Consider the following 17821-nt stretch of genomic DNA (forward strand, 5'->3'; position numbering starts at 1 on the left):
AAGATTGAGGATGCAGTGTCAGAGGGAAGATGGAGTCAGAATACAAGCACTGTGCTTGAGGAAAAATATAGATAATATATAATAATAGATACTATATATAATATATATATATATATATAATATATATATATATATATATAATATAGATAATATATATAATAGATAATGTCTTCTGCAATTGGGCTGTGGGCAGAGGGATGAGGTACCGTTATGGGGGCAGGCAAGGGACTCTATGCTGTCATTAACAAAAACTAATCATGAAATACACTAGGGAATATTGATTTCAAGTCCTACCTTTGCTTTTCATGCCCTCAAATGAGGGACCAGGCGCACACTTTGCAAATCACACCTTTCAGAAGACTAAAATTCACAGATGGAAACAGGCAATCCCAGTAGAGAATTTCTCAGAAAGAATTTTATTTTTGCATTGTAGTGGCAATTATACTATGCAAATCAGAATCTGGTAAAACACAGATAAACAGAATGAGGGTAAGGACCCCATGAAGAATAAATTATCTCTTTATGGAGAGATCACTTTGCCATAAAACAAAATGTTTTTGGAGCTATTATCTCGAATAAGAAAAAGGAAAGGACGGTCAACCACAAATCGAGGATTCATTTTTGCACATAGGGGTATTATAACTACTGCAGTGGCAGCAGCTGCTTCTGTGCCTTCTTCATTAACTTCCACATAAGCCTTGTGCATGATCTTGGATAGTAACAAGTTTTTCCCAGTTGATATCCCAGAGAAGTCAGCCTTGGATCCATCAAAGGCATCTGACATGCCCAATTTTCGAAGAATGTTTTCCATGTCTAAATTCTCCTCCAACTTAAATCTGGGAAGGAAAACTTCCACCTCAGTTTTATTCATCCTCTCTGGTTTTAACCAGTCTGTCAATTTCTCAGAAGTAAGACTCTTTTCCAACTAGAAATGAAAAAAAAAAAAAGAGTTGCATGTGGTAAATTCCCAAGGGTTTAACTTAATTAGATAAATATTACTCTATACCTCTATGGAGCTTTTATTCTTCTTGAAAGTTAGGAAATTGACAAATGCAGAATGAAGCTAAACATATATTCATTCTCTCTGTTTTTGTCATATACACACACACAAACACCATTCTTCTAGAGATTGATACCTATGTTTTCTATATTTTCCTTCAGAGAACCTTAGATTCAGAGCTGAAAGGGACCTTAGAGACCATCCAGAATAATGTTCCATCTTACAGATTGAGAAAACAGAGGTTGCTTCAGGTCCTACAGGTTATAAGAGGCTGAGCCAGAATTCCAATGGAAGTATTGGACTCTGACTCCAAATATAGCTTTTATTATTATTATTATTATTATTATTATTATTATTATTATTATAGCTTTTTATTTCCAAGATATATGCATGGGTAATTTTTTAGCATTGACAATTGCAAAACCTTTTATTCCAATTTTTCCCCTCCTTCCCCCATCCCCCTCCCCCAGTTGACCAATACATGTTAAATATGTTAAAGTATAAGTTAAATACAATATATGTATACACATCCAAACAGTTATTTTGCTGCACAAGAAGAATCAGACTTTGAAATAGTATACAATTAACCTGTGAAGGAAATAAAAAATGCAAGTGGACAAAAACAGAGAGATTGGAAATGCGATGTAGTGGTTCACACTCATTTCCAAGAGTTCTTCGCGGAGCGTAGCTGGTTCTATTAATTATTGAACAAATGGAACTGATTTGGTTCATCTCATTGTTGAAGAGGGCCACATCCATCAGAATTGATCATCATATAGTATTGTTGTTGAAGTATACAATGATCTCCTGGTCCTGCTTATTTCACTCATCAACAGTTAATGTAAGTCTTTCCAGGCCTTTCTGAAATCATCCTGTTGGTCATTTCTTACAGAACTAATATTCCATAATATTCATATACCACAATTTATTCAGCCATTCTCCAATTGATGGGCATCCACTCAGTTTCCAGTTTCTGGCCACGACAAAGAGGGCTGCCACAAACATTCTTGCACATACAGGCCCTTTTTCCCTCTTTAAGATCTCTTTGGGATAGATATAAGCCCAGTAGTAACACTGCTGGATCAAAGGGTATGCACAGTTTGATAACTTTTTAGAGCATAGTTCCAAATCACTTTCCAGATTGGCTGGATGTATTTCAATTCTACCAACAATGTATGTGTGTCCCAGTTTCCCACATCCCCTCCAACATTGAGCATTATTTTTTTTCCTGTCCTCCTAGTCAATCTGACAGGTGTGTAGTGGTATCTCAGAGTTGTTTTAAGTTGAATTTCTCTGCTTAATAATGACTTGGAGCATCTTTTCATATGGCTAGAAATAGTTTCAATTTCTTCATCTGAAAATTGTTCATATCCTTTGACCATTTATCAATTGGAGAATGGCTTTCAAATATAGGGTTTCTTTCCTCTGCCATCCCCATTCCACAACTTACTCACTTAAATGATTCCACACTATCTTAGTTTATCTTGGAAATTCCACTTCCTACTCCCCTTTCATTATTCACTTCTAATCTTAAATTTCTCTAGCACTTTGTAGCCTTCAAAGTACTATCACATAATCTCATTTAACCCTTCACCCTTTCAGAACTACCCACTTAATTATTTCAGGCAGAGATTACCCCCATTTTACAGATGAGGAAATTGCCTCAGAGATCTCCTGGGTAGGCAAAATACTGACTTTTCATTGCACAATTCTGCAATCAACAAGACTTAATGCTGGGTTTTACTTTTACTATGGATTTACAAAACTGGGTTAGATCCTAGTTATGAGACAAACTCATCTTGACCAGATTAAGAATCAGTTATGAGTCTCCCTGGGTTACTAACACAGGAGTTCTCCTCCAATGAAACAATCAAAGAAAGGCAAGATGTTCTGTGCTTGCTGTCACAGTGATTTCCAATCATATCTCTAGTTTAACTTGATCCATTCTACTGTGCCTGCCCACTGGGCCCTAGAAGGATCTGGGAAAAAAACAAAACAAAAAAAAACAAAAACAAAAAACACCCAACTCCCCTTTCACTGTAGTAATTCCATTCCCTGAAATGTTAAAAGAGGTTCTCTGGTTACCTTTAGCTTCAGATGGGCCCTGCTGCTATAACCTTCCTCTGTCAGACCCTATAGCTAAATACCATTCTTTTTCCTCACTGCCTCTACCATACTCTATCTATTTGTGATACAAGACATACAAAGAAATAGGTTTAACCTTCTGTTGATCTAGACACCTAGGACAAGAAGATTAATTTTAAAGGACTTGTAATTAAAACCAAAATTTAGATGTAATGCCTATAGCTCTGAATCAATGTTTTTTTTCCCAATTGTTCAATTACCAGTCTCACCGTTTTTAGATCTGTGTTCTCATCTGGAAGCAAAATGACCATGTCCATTTGTCCTCCAACATAGGGTAGAACTAGGACATTGGTAAATACTTCTCTTAAGTAGGTCATGGAAAATGTGGATTCCTGATACATCATTTGTACTGGTTTCTGCTTGTCCTAAAAAGAAATAAATGCACATGAAAGTGAATTCGGGGCAATTGAAGGGTGTACATAAAATCAATACAACATTCTTTTTTTTTTTTTTTTGGAGGCTGGGGTTAAGTGACTTGCCCAGGGTCACACAGCTAGGAAGTGTTAAGTGTCTGAGACCAGATTTGAAGTCAGGTCCTCCTGAATTCAGGGCTGGTGCTTATAACATTCTAAAAAAATGACATATTTGCATGCCCCTATCTCATGTCTTTAGATTATAAATCCTCTGAAGATAATTGTTCACAGAGATACCTTCATGCCTTGAGGTTTGTTTCCTTGAAAGGAAATGGGTTAAATTCATCTATTGAAAAAATATAACTTTTTTTCTTTGCTGTGACATAGTGTTGCTCTTGGTAGGCATATATAAATAAAAATATCTCTTAAGACTAGAGTCCCTGGGGCAGCTAAGTGGCACAGTGAATAGAGCACCAGCCCAGAAGTTAGGGAGACCTGAATTCAAATCTGGTCTCAGACACTTAATACTGCCTAGTTGTGTGACGCTGGGCAAGTCACTTAACCTAATTGCCTCAGGAAAAAAAAAAAGACTAGAGTCCCTAAGTTTCCTTTTTCTTTCTTAGGGTTTTCTCATTATTAGAGCAATTAGTGCTCTCCTGTTCCCTTCTTCCCCCTTCATCCTATAAGAACAAGGAAGGTTCAAAATTGAGCTAAGTCCACAACTAAATATTTAGTTAATCCTCAATGTGAATAAGTTTCACTCAAATTGCATCAAAATTTTATTTCTGATCTGATGGTGATATGCAACTAGTTTAAAATATATATATATATATATATATATATATATATATATATATATATATATATGTATATATATGTATGAAACTAGTTAAAGGAATTTCATATGTCACCAAGAAATGGGTGAACTATAATTTTTAAAAATATAAAACAGACTCTGGAATCTTTTATCCCACTCAAAAAACACTATTTCTACACATAAAACTCACCTACACATAAGTATTCCTTTTAAGGTAATAACTTTTAGGGGAAGAAGAAAAAAGGAACTAGTTCTTATCTTTCCCCAAAACCTCTTCCATGTTCTATGTTTCTAGAACATTTTACATTGTTCCAATTAGTAGGTGGATTATTTTTTGTTATGTTTTGTATTGTAGAATATTTTTTCTAATAATGTTTTATTTTGCAATTATACATAAGACAATTTTAAATATTCTTTTTTAAATACTACATTGAATTCCAAAATTTCTCCCTCTGTCTGTTTCCTCCCTTATCCCTAATAAAGTGAAGCATTTGATATAGAATCTGTAGAAATACCACTGAGACTAACATGTCTTTTTTTCTGTGAGTTAATCTATATCCAGGGCATCACTTTGATAATGTAATTAAAAAAAAACAGACATTAATCTTAGGGGTACATCCACATGTCTAAATAAGGTTTAATGGTATTATGGGCCATATTTCATCATTAACTAATGTCTAAAAACTCTTTTTGCCATTACCAAGTTTCTGAAATAAGAATACATTGATAGAGAACTTTGTTTATTCTTTGGAATATGAGGTATTTAACAGCTGCTTGACAGTTAACAGAAAAGCTTTCAGATCAATAATGCCTTTGCTAGGTTTATTGTATATGCGTTTATGCATATGTGTGTGCACAAGTGCATGCAAACACATATACATATGTAGAGAGAAATACAGATAGATATATAGGTATACATATATTCATATACATCAACCTTTTACAAAGTCTACTATATTACATATTTTATTACTTGATGATATTAACTCACATTAATCTCTCTCCCCTAAGACCCTCTGCAAGTCAGCCTCTCCTATAAAATGGGAAGGTTAAATTCTTTTCTAGTCTTTGAGCTCAATGATGTAATTCTTTATTATGTCTGAATATATATAGAAAAAAATCCCTTCTAGAAATAGCTCTAGAAGGAGATAAAAAGGATGCAGAGAGGAAGTATAGTTAAGGAAAGAAAAGGAAAAGAATTAAATTCAGAAAAGAACCAGACTTCTCAGGCCACTGATTAACTATGCTAAGCTTACATCAAAAGACTTCTTGTTAAGGAAGTATCAAAAGATTCTTGAGGAAAGAGTAACTTGGAAATCAGAGATCACATAGAGATAGCTTCGATGAGAAAAATAACTCTCTCCAAAAAAGATCTTAATACTTCTTTTAGGTTTGCCTTTCTAATAAATAATTTCCTACAATGTATCCTTAGTGACCAAGGTAAAAATTATTGCCAAATTGAAAAACAGAAGAGAGCAGGTTTTCTTCTTTCATTTTATAAGAAAGTAAACATACAGAAACAGCAAGGAAACTGTCTTTCAGATTGTAAGGTCTTGAGGTAAGGAAAATAACTGTCATAACAAGTGAAATGAAGAAAAACTGAACTGTTTGATTGAATTCTTTTTTTTTTTTTGACCTTGATAAAAGAAATCAAATTTTCAGAGAACTTGCAGTTCTAACAAACTATAGCATCACAAATGACTTTGCCTTAAAACAACCACAGACTTGAAATATAAAAACAAATAAGCAGTTATTAACACTGTGTAAACAAGCTATTCCTTTTTTTTCCATTTTTAATAATTTATTTATTTTAAATAAACATTGTTTATGAATCATGTTGGGAGAGAAAAATCAGAACAAAAAAGAAAAACCATGGGAGAGATTAAAAAAAAAAAAAGTCAACATAGTATATATTGAATTACATTCAGTCTCCATAGTCTATTCGGATTGCTTTGGAAAGTTTGATTTCTTTATTATATCAGAAAATAGAAGGGAAAGTCCTTCCAAGGGAGAAAGAAAAAGATAGAGAGATGAAGAAGAGTTAAGTAAAGAAAAAGAAGAGTTTAAGTGTGTGTTAGTCCTTCCTCTATATCTTAAGAAAAAAAGGGAACATGCTGGTTCTTTCCCATTGTCCCAGTTGCCCATTGAATTCTAGGACATTGCAAAATTGCCACTTACCTTGTTGATTTTGAACATTTGTTCTGTTGTTTCATGTTTGTCAAATTGATTTTGCCATTTTCCTTTGAAATAGATAGCATTCACAAGTACCAGAGAGGTCAGTTGATCAATAGAACCATTAGTTAGCAGTTCTACAATCTTACCTGTATTAAAACATTAGAGATTAAATTTAGTGGAGATGTAGCTATAATCACAATTAAAATAAATGAGATAATACATATACAGCATTTTATAAACTTTATACAAAAGTCTAGGTAGCCTCCTCCTTGTGCTCTTCCTCCTCCTTCTCATTATCATAACATTGATTATATGATCGATCAAAACATACACTAATCAGAGTTTCAATTGTAACAATTTATTCAAGTACAATCATTAACCTTTACATAGCACTGCTAATAGTTATATAGTCTACAATTTATAAACCAAAATCTTTAACAGTGTAATAATAAAAGTATCTCTGAATACCATGGTTAGTTTGTAAGAAAAAATCATTTAAAAATATATATCATCCCTTCTTTCACTGTGTTAAAGAAAAATTCTCTTTACAGCTCCAAAATGTGCTAACATCTAGCATCTCATGTAGATTCATAAAAATCCCATGAGGTTTTTGATGTTAGGATAAGCCCCCATGCATAAATAAAGAAAATGAGTCTTAGAAAAAGGAGGAGACTCCAATTTCACACAGCTAATAAGTGGCATATCTTGGATTCTGGTTTTCTGACTCCAGCCCTTTTCTTTTTTTTGTTGTTGTAGCTGGTTTTTCTTTACATATATTTATTTCACTAAATTTCCATATTTATTCATATTCTGATTTATTGCATATTTTAAAACTAAATTTCCAAGTATATTCCACTAAATATTTCATGACTACATACAAATACATATTTATATTCATTTTTTTAAAAAAAATTTGAATTCCACTGAGTAAGAAAAATCTCCAGGGTCGGATGAAATCACAAGTGAATTCTATCAATTATATTTAATGAACAATTAATTCCAATATTATATGAAGTATTTGAAAAAATAGGCAAAGAAGGATTCCTGCCAAATTCTTTTTATAGCACAAATATGGTGCTCATACCTGAACCCGGAAAAGCCAAAACCGAGAAAGCAAATTATGGACCACTTTTCCTAGTAAATATGCATGCAAAAAATTTAAATAAAATATTAGCAAAGAGATCATAATAAGCTATCACCAGAATAATAAAATCTGACCAAGTGGGATTTATTTATACCAGAAATATAGGGCTGGTTCAATGTCAGGAAAACTATTGGCATAATTGATCATATTAATAACAGAACAAACAGAATCTATATGATTATTTCAATCGATGTAGAAATAGCTTTTGAAAAAAATACAGTACCCATTGCTCTTAAGAACACCAGGGAAAAAATGAACAAATTTAGTTTTGCAGCATTTATCTAAAACCATCAGCAAGTATTATATGTAATGGGGAGAAACTAGAAGCATTCCCAATTACATCAGGGGTGAGAAAAGGATGCCTATTATTACCGCAATTGTTCAATACTGAACTAGAAATGTTAGCATGAGCAGTAAGAGAAGAAAAAGAAATAGAAATAATTGGAATAGGAAATAAAAGAATGACTATAACTCTTTGCAGATGTTAATAAGATATACTTAGAAAATTCTAGATAATCACCTAAAAAGTACTTGAAAAAATTAATAATTTTAGTCAAGTTGCAGGACATAAGACAAACCCACATAAATAATCGGGTTTTTAATATGTTACCAATAGAGCCCAGCAGCAGGAGACAGATCAATTCCACTTAACTGTAGAAAATATAAAATCTTTGGGAGTCTTCATGCAAAGACAAACCCAGGAAATATAGGAACACAATTACAAACTATTTTTCACATAAGTAAAGTCACATCCAAACAATTAGAAAATGTAAATTGCTCATGGTTAGGCTGAGCTAATATTATAATATTGACTATTCTACCTGAATTAGTCTACTTATAGAATGCCATACTAATCAAACTGCCAAAAATTAGTTTATAGAGTAGAAAAAACAATAGCAAAATTCATCTGGAAAAAGAAAAAGTCAAGAATATTAAGGAAATTAATGGAAAAAAATATCAGAGGATGGTGAACTAGCAGTATCATTCCCAAAACTACATTAAAAAACAGCAGTGATCAAAACCATTTGGTACTGGCCAAGAAATAGAGTGGTGAATCAGTAGAGAAAGTTAGGGACACAAGACACAATAATTGATGACTAGAGTAATCTATTGTTTGATAAATTCAAAGGCTCTAGCTTCTGGGATAAGAACTAATTATTTGAAAAACTGGGGGGAACACTGGGAAATAGTATGGCAAAAACTAGGCATAAACCAACATCTTACAACTTACACCAAGAGAAGGTCAAAATGGGTACAAGATTTCCACACAGAAAGTGATATACTGAAAGCAAATTAAGAGAGCAAGAGGTAGTTTAGCTGTCACCTCTATGGAGAAGGAAAGAATTTCTGATCCAACAAAAAATAGAGAACATTATAAAATGCAAAATAGATAATTCTGATTGCATTAAAGGAAAGTTTTTGCATAAACAAAACCAATGCATCCAAGATTAGACATGAAGCAGAAAGCTGGGAAACAATTTTTACAGCCACTATTTTAGCTGAAGGTTTCATTTCTTAAATATGTAGAGAACAGAGTCAAATTTATAAGAATGCAAGTCATTCCTAATTGATAAGTGGTCAAAGGATATGAAAACTTATTTTTTAAAAGTTGTTTAGAGGAATATGTTGCAAATGACAAACTGAGGGTTTTCTCTATTCTGACATCTTGGCTCCACCCCTCCAGAAGTTCCTAAACCTCCTTACTACTATAACATGTTAAAATAAATACTTGGCAATCACAAAAATAATTCTCTGAGATTCCACAAAGTACATGGTCTTGAAATAGTAACCAATTTACTTAGAATTTGAGTCAATTTAAATATGGTCCTCAGAATAAAATGTGTACAGCACGAATACATGTAAATACATATATAAAAGGCACAGAAAGACAGGGGAATAGGGGTTTATTATACTATATAAGAATATAGTAACATTGTTTGAGGTAGATGGAAAACTTTAGAAAGCAACATAAAAAGAGAATCTGTCTTAGATGCCAAACAGTAGAATAGTTATTTTAATCATTCAATAAATGAAGAAATGCATTGTGATTGGAAATGATTCATCCTAGAAGCTGATTGCAGTATTCAGAAACATTATTGATATTGAGGACATTGAAACACAGGGGAAAGAAAAAGAAAATTAAATAATTTTTAGTGGACAGATTTTTGTCTACTTTTTAATGCTTAGAAATGACTCCTTTTTATATTTTGGAAAAGAGTTATCAAAATCCCAAATTGCCATCTCTAAAATAACTAAAAAAAGAAATCCCATGATTTCTTACCTTGAGTCTTTTCTTCTACCCACTTATTTATATGTTTTCTTGCTTCCTCTGATGCATTAGCAAAGTCAAGTTCTTCCATTTTTGAATGGTAGAATTTTTGACAGGATTCCTTAAAAGACTAAACAGTAGGATAAACAATACAATCAAGTGTCAGAAGTCCAAAATTAAATTTCACCAATGCAACTGCATTGCAATGCAATGCAATGCAAATTTTGAACTCTTCTTAACAATCACAAACATATTATGGATCACTATAAATTGATCCCAAATCTTTGTGTTTGACTTGGATGAACTTTTATGTCTTTAACTTAATGAATCTAAAGCCTTAGGTATTAGAAATCAAGGCTTGTTAAATACTTTTACATTTTATTAGCACAAATGGGTCACTTAAAAAGCAAAGGTTATGGTTGGGAATCCAAAGGAAGACTAATAATGTGACAATGTTCTCAAATCAACAAATTGCTATTTAAAAATAAACTGTCAGGAAAAAAAATGTTTAATGGAGACATTCATTGTCTATAGGTACAAAGGATCATAGAACTTAAATTAAAATAATTTTAGACAGGTAAAACTGAGGCTCAGAGAGATTTGTCCAGACAACAAGTAGCAGAGATGAGATTTGAATTCTGGTAATACTTTGTCCACTGAACCTTGCTGTTAATTCTTTAAAATTATAGATAATAACACTATGTTCCCAGGGCTGACTTTTTCAAATACTTCCCTCTGAATCTTTAATAGCATAAGAGATGAGGTACTCTTGTCATCTTGAAAATGTCACTGATATCCTTAAGTTGATTTAGGGAGAAATAATAGACAAGACTTACTGACATAAAATCATGAGTCTTTTCTCCAAAAAGTCTGTTGGCAATTCTTAGCAGGCAACGATCACCAGATTTATTAGCTTCTTCAAGAAAAAACTGGAAACTTTGACGGACATCTGTATCTTTGTTTAAAGAAAGAACCTATATAGAAAAACAAAAGTACAACTTCAATACTATTTTCCTTTCTTTTAAAACAAAAAATAAATCCTCAAAGGAAAATCAACTGAAAAATCCATAGAGACTGAAAGTATTTAAAAATAAAAGTTGAGGACATCACCCAATTCTATAAGGTCCATTAGCCCCTTATGCATTTAGGAAGAAATACAAATCTTTTTTGTTCAGCATTTAAAGTCCTTTAGTATCCTTTCCAGAGTTATTATACATTTCTGCACTTCATATTTTTATCTTCCTCACTTCCTTATGTACCTTCCCAAATAGCGATCTTATAGTTATTCTTCCAAGCATGGTAAAAAAAAAAAAGGTAAGATTATTTTGCATTAGTAACCTTAGGGACATTTCTACCCTGAATGAGACTAGAATTGAACACAGATTAGACAGATTCACCCACATATTGTGTTTCCTTTCCCTCCCTCTCTATGGCTACACTATTGAAAAAGTTCAGCTCCTTTGAGATGTGGCTTTGGAGAAGTACAAACAATTTCATATAGTTTGGTCAGTTGGTTTTTATTTTGTTTTTTGTTTGTTTTCTCTTAGTCTCAAGTACCTGTTGTATCTGTGCAGCAGTATTTCCCTTGGCCCCCTCTAAGACCATAGCCAGGGCACAATAGAGACTTAAGGGAGAATAAAACACATTCTGTGAGTTATCTTTTTCAGTAATTTCTTTAAAAACATTCAAAGTAAAAGTGTTGATTGCATCAGAGAGCACATCCATCATGCCACTCCTAGAATGAGAAGACAAAGAAACATGTTACATGAAAATGAAGCATTTCTGTGTATATGCATATACTACTTTTTGAATCTACATAATCTCCAATGATACATCATTAATAACAATAGTAAAGTGCATTTATATAATGGTTTAATGTTTAAAAGCACTTGATATATTAATTCATTTTATTTTCAAAGCATAGGTGCTATTATTTTGCTCATTTAAAAGATAGGGAAACTGAGGCAAACAGAGGTGAACTAAATTGTCCTTACTCATACAGCTAGTAAGGGTCTAAGATTTGAATGGAGGTCTTCCTGACTCTAAATCCAGTATTATATTCACTGTCCTAATTAGTTGCTTCCCTAAATGAACAAAATAATAAAAATATAAATAGGACACCAGAAAAAAGCAAATAAATTCATCTTTGCTGATTATTATTATCATTATGACTCATAGCTAGAAAATAGGAAAAAACAAGAGACTTTGTTATCAATTTCTTGCTTCCCAAGTGGAAATATAACTAATAATATTGCCCCATCCAGGATCTGCCAATAACTAGCTTTGTTATTTTGACTAGATTATTCAGTCCCTCTGTGCTCTTCATCTCCAATGCCTCTGTGGTTACTGACAATTTTAAAATTGTATGAATGTTTCCAAATGAAAGCTATCCTTCTCTCCCCCAAGTAAAGATGGTGTAATGAGACTCCTGCCCATTTCTTTACTCTTTCTGCACATTTCCAGGGCAAGTATCACCTGGAACCAAAGAGCTGGGAGAGACTTGCTTCTGCTCTCATCAAGGCCTTCAGAAAGTCCCCCCCTTTTTTTTTTTCCGACTCCCATCTCAGTACAAGGGAATAAGGAAGTGCTGAGTGTGGATCATTTATATCTTCCCTAGCTCAGCAAGATAAAGTCTGAACTTTACAGCCTAAATTGCTCCCAGAGGCAGGCAGGGAGAAGCAAGGATTATTTAGATATTTTGATCTTAATTGGGTGGCTTTAAGTGTATCGGTATGACACTCTAGGTTGAAGCCTTGGGAGAAATTTTTAGCTGAATTATTTACATTGACAAAACCATAATAAATCCACCATTACAGTATCTAATCAGCCTGTCAAGTTATGATGTCAAAGCTCCAGGTTATATTTTTTTCTATAAAAGAACTTAACTGTACCTCACTAACTTGCTAACTCCCTCCTAGGGTTATCTCACCAGAAGACGTAATTCCGATTTAAAGAGTCTTCCCCTTAATGGCGTCTTCTTCCTTATTACTACTAGAAAACTTTTCTTCCGCTCTTTTAAGCGCTAAGAATATGGATATATTTTTTTCTTAGCAGTTAAATAAATAAAATCCTTGCTCTTGATTCTATGCCTACAAATTCTTTTAAGACATACCCCATAACCCGAATATACTTTGAGGGTCCAACAGCCCTGAATCTCACTATTAGCAGGGTTGATGCCGCAATTCAGTTTCGGGATGCTCGGGGGTCTGACCGTTAGATCTAGAGACCTGAAACGGAGTTCCAACTCCGGGGACTATCAAGCATCTACGCCAACCACTTTCCAACAACCCTATGCATAATTCTTAAGACACAGACTAGGAAGCCCAGACGTATCCCAGAGTGCCGGGAGAAGCCGGGAAGTGGAAAAAAGAACTATCCTCATTCCCAGGCGAGCGCTCAGAACCTACTCGCCTCTGCCAAGGCTTGCATGCCAGGTTCGAGCTACAAGTTCTCGCAGTCAGAAGCTACAAGCTGCCTCTCGCGCTCTGGCCCAAGGACTTTCTAGTTTCAAGACCCTGAAACACAAGATCAAAGTCAGGGAGCCAGACTCCACAAATCCCGAGTTGGACAGCCACGATCTCAGGGCCAAGTAGGAAAGTGGGTTTGGTAGACCAAGGACCCCTTACGCCCTCTGTACACCGCCTCCAGCAAAGTGGGGCGATCCTGCGCTAAGACTCGGGCTTTCGAAGTATTCAGCCATAAGAGCAGAGCAGATCCGTGAGTAGCTTAGTCTTCCACTTCCTACCTGTGTTGGCTGTACAGCGGACCTTAAGAGCAGCAGCTATAGCTTCCTTCCACCCCTCTGGTTTACAAGCCCGGAGAGAAGTCCAGCTTTTAAGCTTACCCTCGGGGGGGATTCCGAGAAGGCTGAGACACGCCTCCTAGATTTGAGAATAAGCATTTTTGATCTTGGGGAGGAGTCCGGCAGAAATTACTCCTACTCTTTAAACTATTTCTTGGCTTGGGGCATACTGGAAATCTGGTGCCAAGAGAACTAAATTGGCATTAAGATCCATTGGATCTCCAATGCCTCATCTCTGAAGACCCGGGTTCCTGTGTGACGCTAGGAAAATCATTTAATTTCTCAAGTGTGTTAGGAAACTCTCTGAGGCTGTACATTTCAGAGAAGGTCCCAGTCCTCATTGAAATAGTAAATTTTTTACACCGCTAAAATAAGAAGTCCGGTCCCAAACCCTGTCTTCAGTCAGTCCGTGCACTTCTAAACCTCCTGGCAACATGGGATTTACAAAGAATAATTTTCCAGGGAAGGAAAGAAGAAAGGAAAGAACAGAGCTCTGTGAGGGGAAAACGGACTGAAAGCCAAGCTAAACAATTTGCGTAAAACCTCTTTTTTCCTGTAGTCTTAGTGGTCCACAGGAAAAAAGTGAAAAGAGTGAGAGCTTAAAGCTTTCAAAGATGATTATAGTCTGTTGAGAGAGAGACAGAGAGAGAGAGAGACAGAGAGAGAGAGAGAGAGAGAGAGAGAGAGAGAGAGAGAGAGAGAGAGAGAGAGAGAGAGAGAGAGAGAGAGAGAGAGAAAGAGAGAGAGAGAGCCATATTACCCCTGTTTGCCATAATACCTACTTGAGTAAATATGAAACACTTAAAAATCCTGGCATTGAATTTCCATTTTTCTTATCATTCCATAAAGCTATACTTGCTACAAAGTGGAACTGTGCATTTTTTGAAATCACCCATTCCTCTTTGCAAATTAACTAGTTAAGCAAGACCATAGTTAAGTGTACAGGTTGCAGGACCAGGACCTGGTCTTTTAAGAAAACTGAACCACTAATGAGATGTGAGATTTTAGAGGCCTTACAAGTGGGATTCAGCAGGTTTCTCTACTTAGTTCCTGATCTGACTAAACTAGGCTATTCTGGTCTCTCAAAGCACCCCATGCACTTCCTCTCCTTTCTACTTTTCAGTAGGTAATCCTCTTAACTTTGAAAGCCACACTCCACATTCATCTCTACCTCAAAAAATGTTTTCATCTTTTAAAGTCCAGATGTCACTTCAACTCCACAATATCTTCAGTGATTATTCTATCCCTAAGTAATCCCTCCATTGTTCTGCATTCTTATTGATTTATTTTCTCTATCTTTACTCTAGCACTAATTAAAAGGATTTGGGTTGAGGGGACTAGAAGCTATAAAAATTAACTGACTTGCCCAGGAGCATACAGTAACTGTTGGAGGTTGGATTTGAATTCATGTCCTCCTGACTCCAGGACTGGTGTTCTATCACCTAACTGCCTCAAGATGGTTTTTAAATATCTACGAAAAGAAATACTGCTCAATAAGCACCAGCATGGTTTCTTCAAGCACTTAGGCATGGTAGACTATAACAGACAATGGCAGACTAACCTCATGTCCTTTTTTTGATGGCATGACTAGACTGATAGATCAGGAAAATTTTATATAGTTTACTTAGACTTCAGGAGAATATTTAACAAAATCATCTTTACATGCTTTCTTTGTGGACAAAATGTCAACATATGGATTAGATGACAATGATTAGTTGCATTCAGAACTATTTTGTTGATCTAAGAATATTCATTTATAATTTAATGTTGATATAGAGGAAGCTCCCTTAACTCCTCTGAAATGTGTTTTTAACTCTATGTTGTCTAACATTTTAATCAATAACATTGGAATAATTGTCAAATTTTTAGAATGCATAAAGTGAGAGATATTACTCACACCTTCAGTAGAATACCAAAATAATAGATTAAATTTAATAAGAGGGAATTTAATAGATATAACTTAAATTCAGATAGCAGTTGGTAGATAAACGATCATTTGATCCTCACACACAACTCTGTGAGTTAGATATTCTACAAATATCAATAATCCCATTTACAGATGTGTAAATAGTTATGTTTCTCAGCTAAATTATATTATTTCTCTGGCTTTCTTTAAGTCCCAACTAAAATCTCATTTTCTACAGGAAGTCTTACCCAACACTTCTTAATTCTAGGATCTTTCCTCTCTTATTTCATAGATTTTTGGGGGTTACATATTAATACTTACTATTTCTTTTTGTTTCCCCCATTATGAGCTCTCCCTGATACTTGTCTTTTTTATCTTTTTGTATTCCCAGTGCTTGGCACAGTTCCTGGTACATAGGAGGTACACAATAAATGTTCATCAATGAATTGACCATGATCAAACAATTATTAAATGCTTGAGTAGGGATTTGAATCTAGATCAGCATTTGATCCATGTTGCCTGCTAATGCTATGAGGAATAATTTTAAAAAAAGGTCCAATTAGATTTTCTGAAACCACATTCACAATTATTACATGGTTCTGGAAAAGACCATCGGAAAATGATCTAGCACTGTAATTGACTATGAACTCCATTTGAGTCAAGAACATGACATGTCCACCAAAGAACTCTTAGATTATTTTAAGAGTGGCAAAGTATAATGCAGATTAAAACTTCCCACTTACAATAAAAGAGGCTGAGGCAGAGCTTGGAGCCATTGGCACTTGATTAAAGGGTCCATCATTCCCTCTACTCCTCTAATGAACTGGACCTCAGATCTTCCTCACAATCTAAGATGTTTTTATATTTTTTGTTGTTTTTATATATTTCTGTAGGACTACATACATATCTAGACATTCTAGAACAGTTAGACCAAACATAGAATGGTGGAGCTCAGTTACAGAGCATCTGGCCTACCCAGAGATTGGCTGGGGCTGGCCAGCAGCAAACACAACATCCATCCCTGAGCTTCAGAAGGTACCATGTCTAGAGGGAAGATTTTGTTGTGGAGTTTAAGAAATCTCATCTCTATTCCTTCTCTATCCTCTTCCTTACCTGCTGGTGTAGGGATTTCCTCAAGATTCTTTCCTATTCTTTCTCTCTGTCTCTGTCTCTGTCTCTCTGTCTGTCTCTGTATGTCTCTGTCTCTGTCTCTCTGTCTGTCTCTAGGTGTATGTGTGTCTACTCTCTCTGTCTCTGTCTCTCCATCTTCCTCTGACAGTAATATCAACCAATTTCAGGGTTTCAAACCCCACATCTATAAAGATGACTCAAAGCCCCTGTTACTTTACTTTTCATAGAAACTATCAAAAGAAATCAAATGTCTATCAGAACAGCTAATGGAATGATGGAAGAGCAGAGCCGAAAGGCTATAGGGTCTTCAAACTTTTTAAATAGGGGGCCAGTTCACTGTCCCTCAGACTGTTGGAGGGCCGGACTATAGTAAAAACAAAAGCTCTATCTCAGCCCCTCAGCCCATTTGCCATAACCCTGGAGGCCCGCAGGCCATAGTTTGAGAACCCCTGCTATAAACTTTCAAAATAGTCACATAGTCCAGTTCTTCCTTAGCCCCAGGCAACTAAGGAGGGCTAAAATGGAGCAAAGTTCCACACAAGAAGGTGAAACAAAATGTGTCTGGGCCACAAGCAGGAATTTATGAGACCACAGTGGACGTCCATGTAACCAATTTATAGAAGAAAAATGGGGGAAATTGGATCATTAACTAGAAAAGTTATCATCAAAACCAAGATGCAAATAGGCTAGTAGAAGTCAAGAGTTAGACAATAAATATTGATTAAGTGCCTGTTGTAGATTAGAAATGAATGAGACGGAAGGTACGTGGTTTTAGGGGTATGGTGAACTCCTATAGTCAGGTAGGAAATTCTGAATTATTTCATCTGGGCCCTTATTAAATATAGGATCTGGGAAAATCCTATGTCCACCTGACATTGTCCTGATACATCCAATTTTTCCAACAGTAAATAAAGGAATGGAAGAAGCACTTATAAAGCATCTACTATGTGCCAACCACTATGCTAAGTGCTTTACAAATATTTTCTCATTTGATCCTCACAACCATCTTAAACACTATGAGCTATTATCCCCATTTTACTGTTGAGGAAAATGAAGTAAAATGATTTTGTTCATATTTA

The 17821-nt window shown here is 34.9% G+C and overlaps 1 protein-coding gene across 2 annotated transcripts in view; it reads right to left on the reverse strand.

Moving 5' to 3' along the window:
• Positions 1-393: 393 nt before the first annotated feature.
• LOC141549454 (serpin B6-like) overlaps positions 394-17821 on the reverse strand; it is a 40364-nt gene continuing 22936 nt past the window's right edge. The window contains exons 1-7 of one of the 2 annotated variants that reach the window (XM_074279003.1): positions 13649-13758; positions 11461-11638; positions 10740-10877; positions 9916-10033; positions 6494-6636; positions 3355-3510; positions 394-925 (exon numbers count right to left, since the gene is read on the reverse strand). In XM_074279003.1, coding sequence (XP_074135104.1) covers positions 521-925; positions 3355-3510; positions 6494-6636; positions 9916-10033; positions 10740-10877; positions 11461-11631 — 1131 coding nt within the window. In that variant the 5' untranslated portion in view covers positions 11632-11638; positions 13649-13758 and the 3' untranslated portion in view covers positions 394-520. Of the gene's footprint in view, positions 926-3354; positions 3511-6493; positions 6637-9915; positions 10034-10739; positions 10878-11460; positions 11639-13648; positions 13759-17821 lie in introns of those variants that run through there. The other variant, XM_074279002.1, reaches the window with a different exon arrangement.

This window comes from Sminthopsis crassicaudata, chromosome 1, assembly GCF_048593235.1.
Source record: "Sminthopsis crassicaudata isolate SCR6 chromosome 1, ASM4859323v1, whole genome shotgun sequence".
Taxonomy (NCBI): domain Eukaryota; kingdom Metazoa; phylum Chordata; class Mammalia; order Dasyuromorphia; family Dasyuridae; genus Sminthopsis; species Sminthopsis crassicaudata.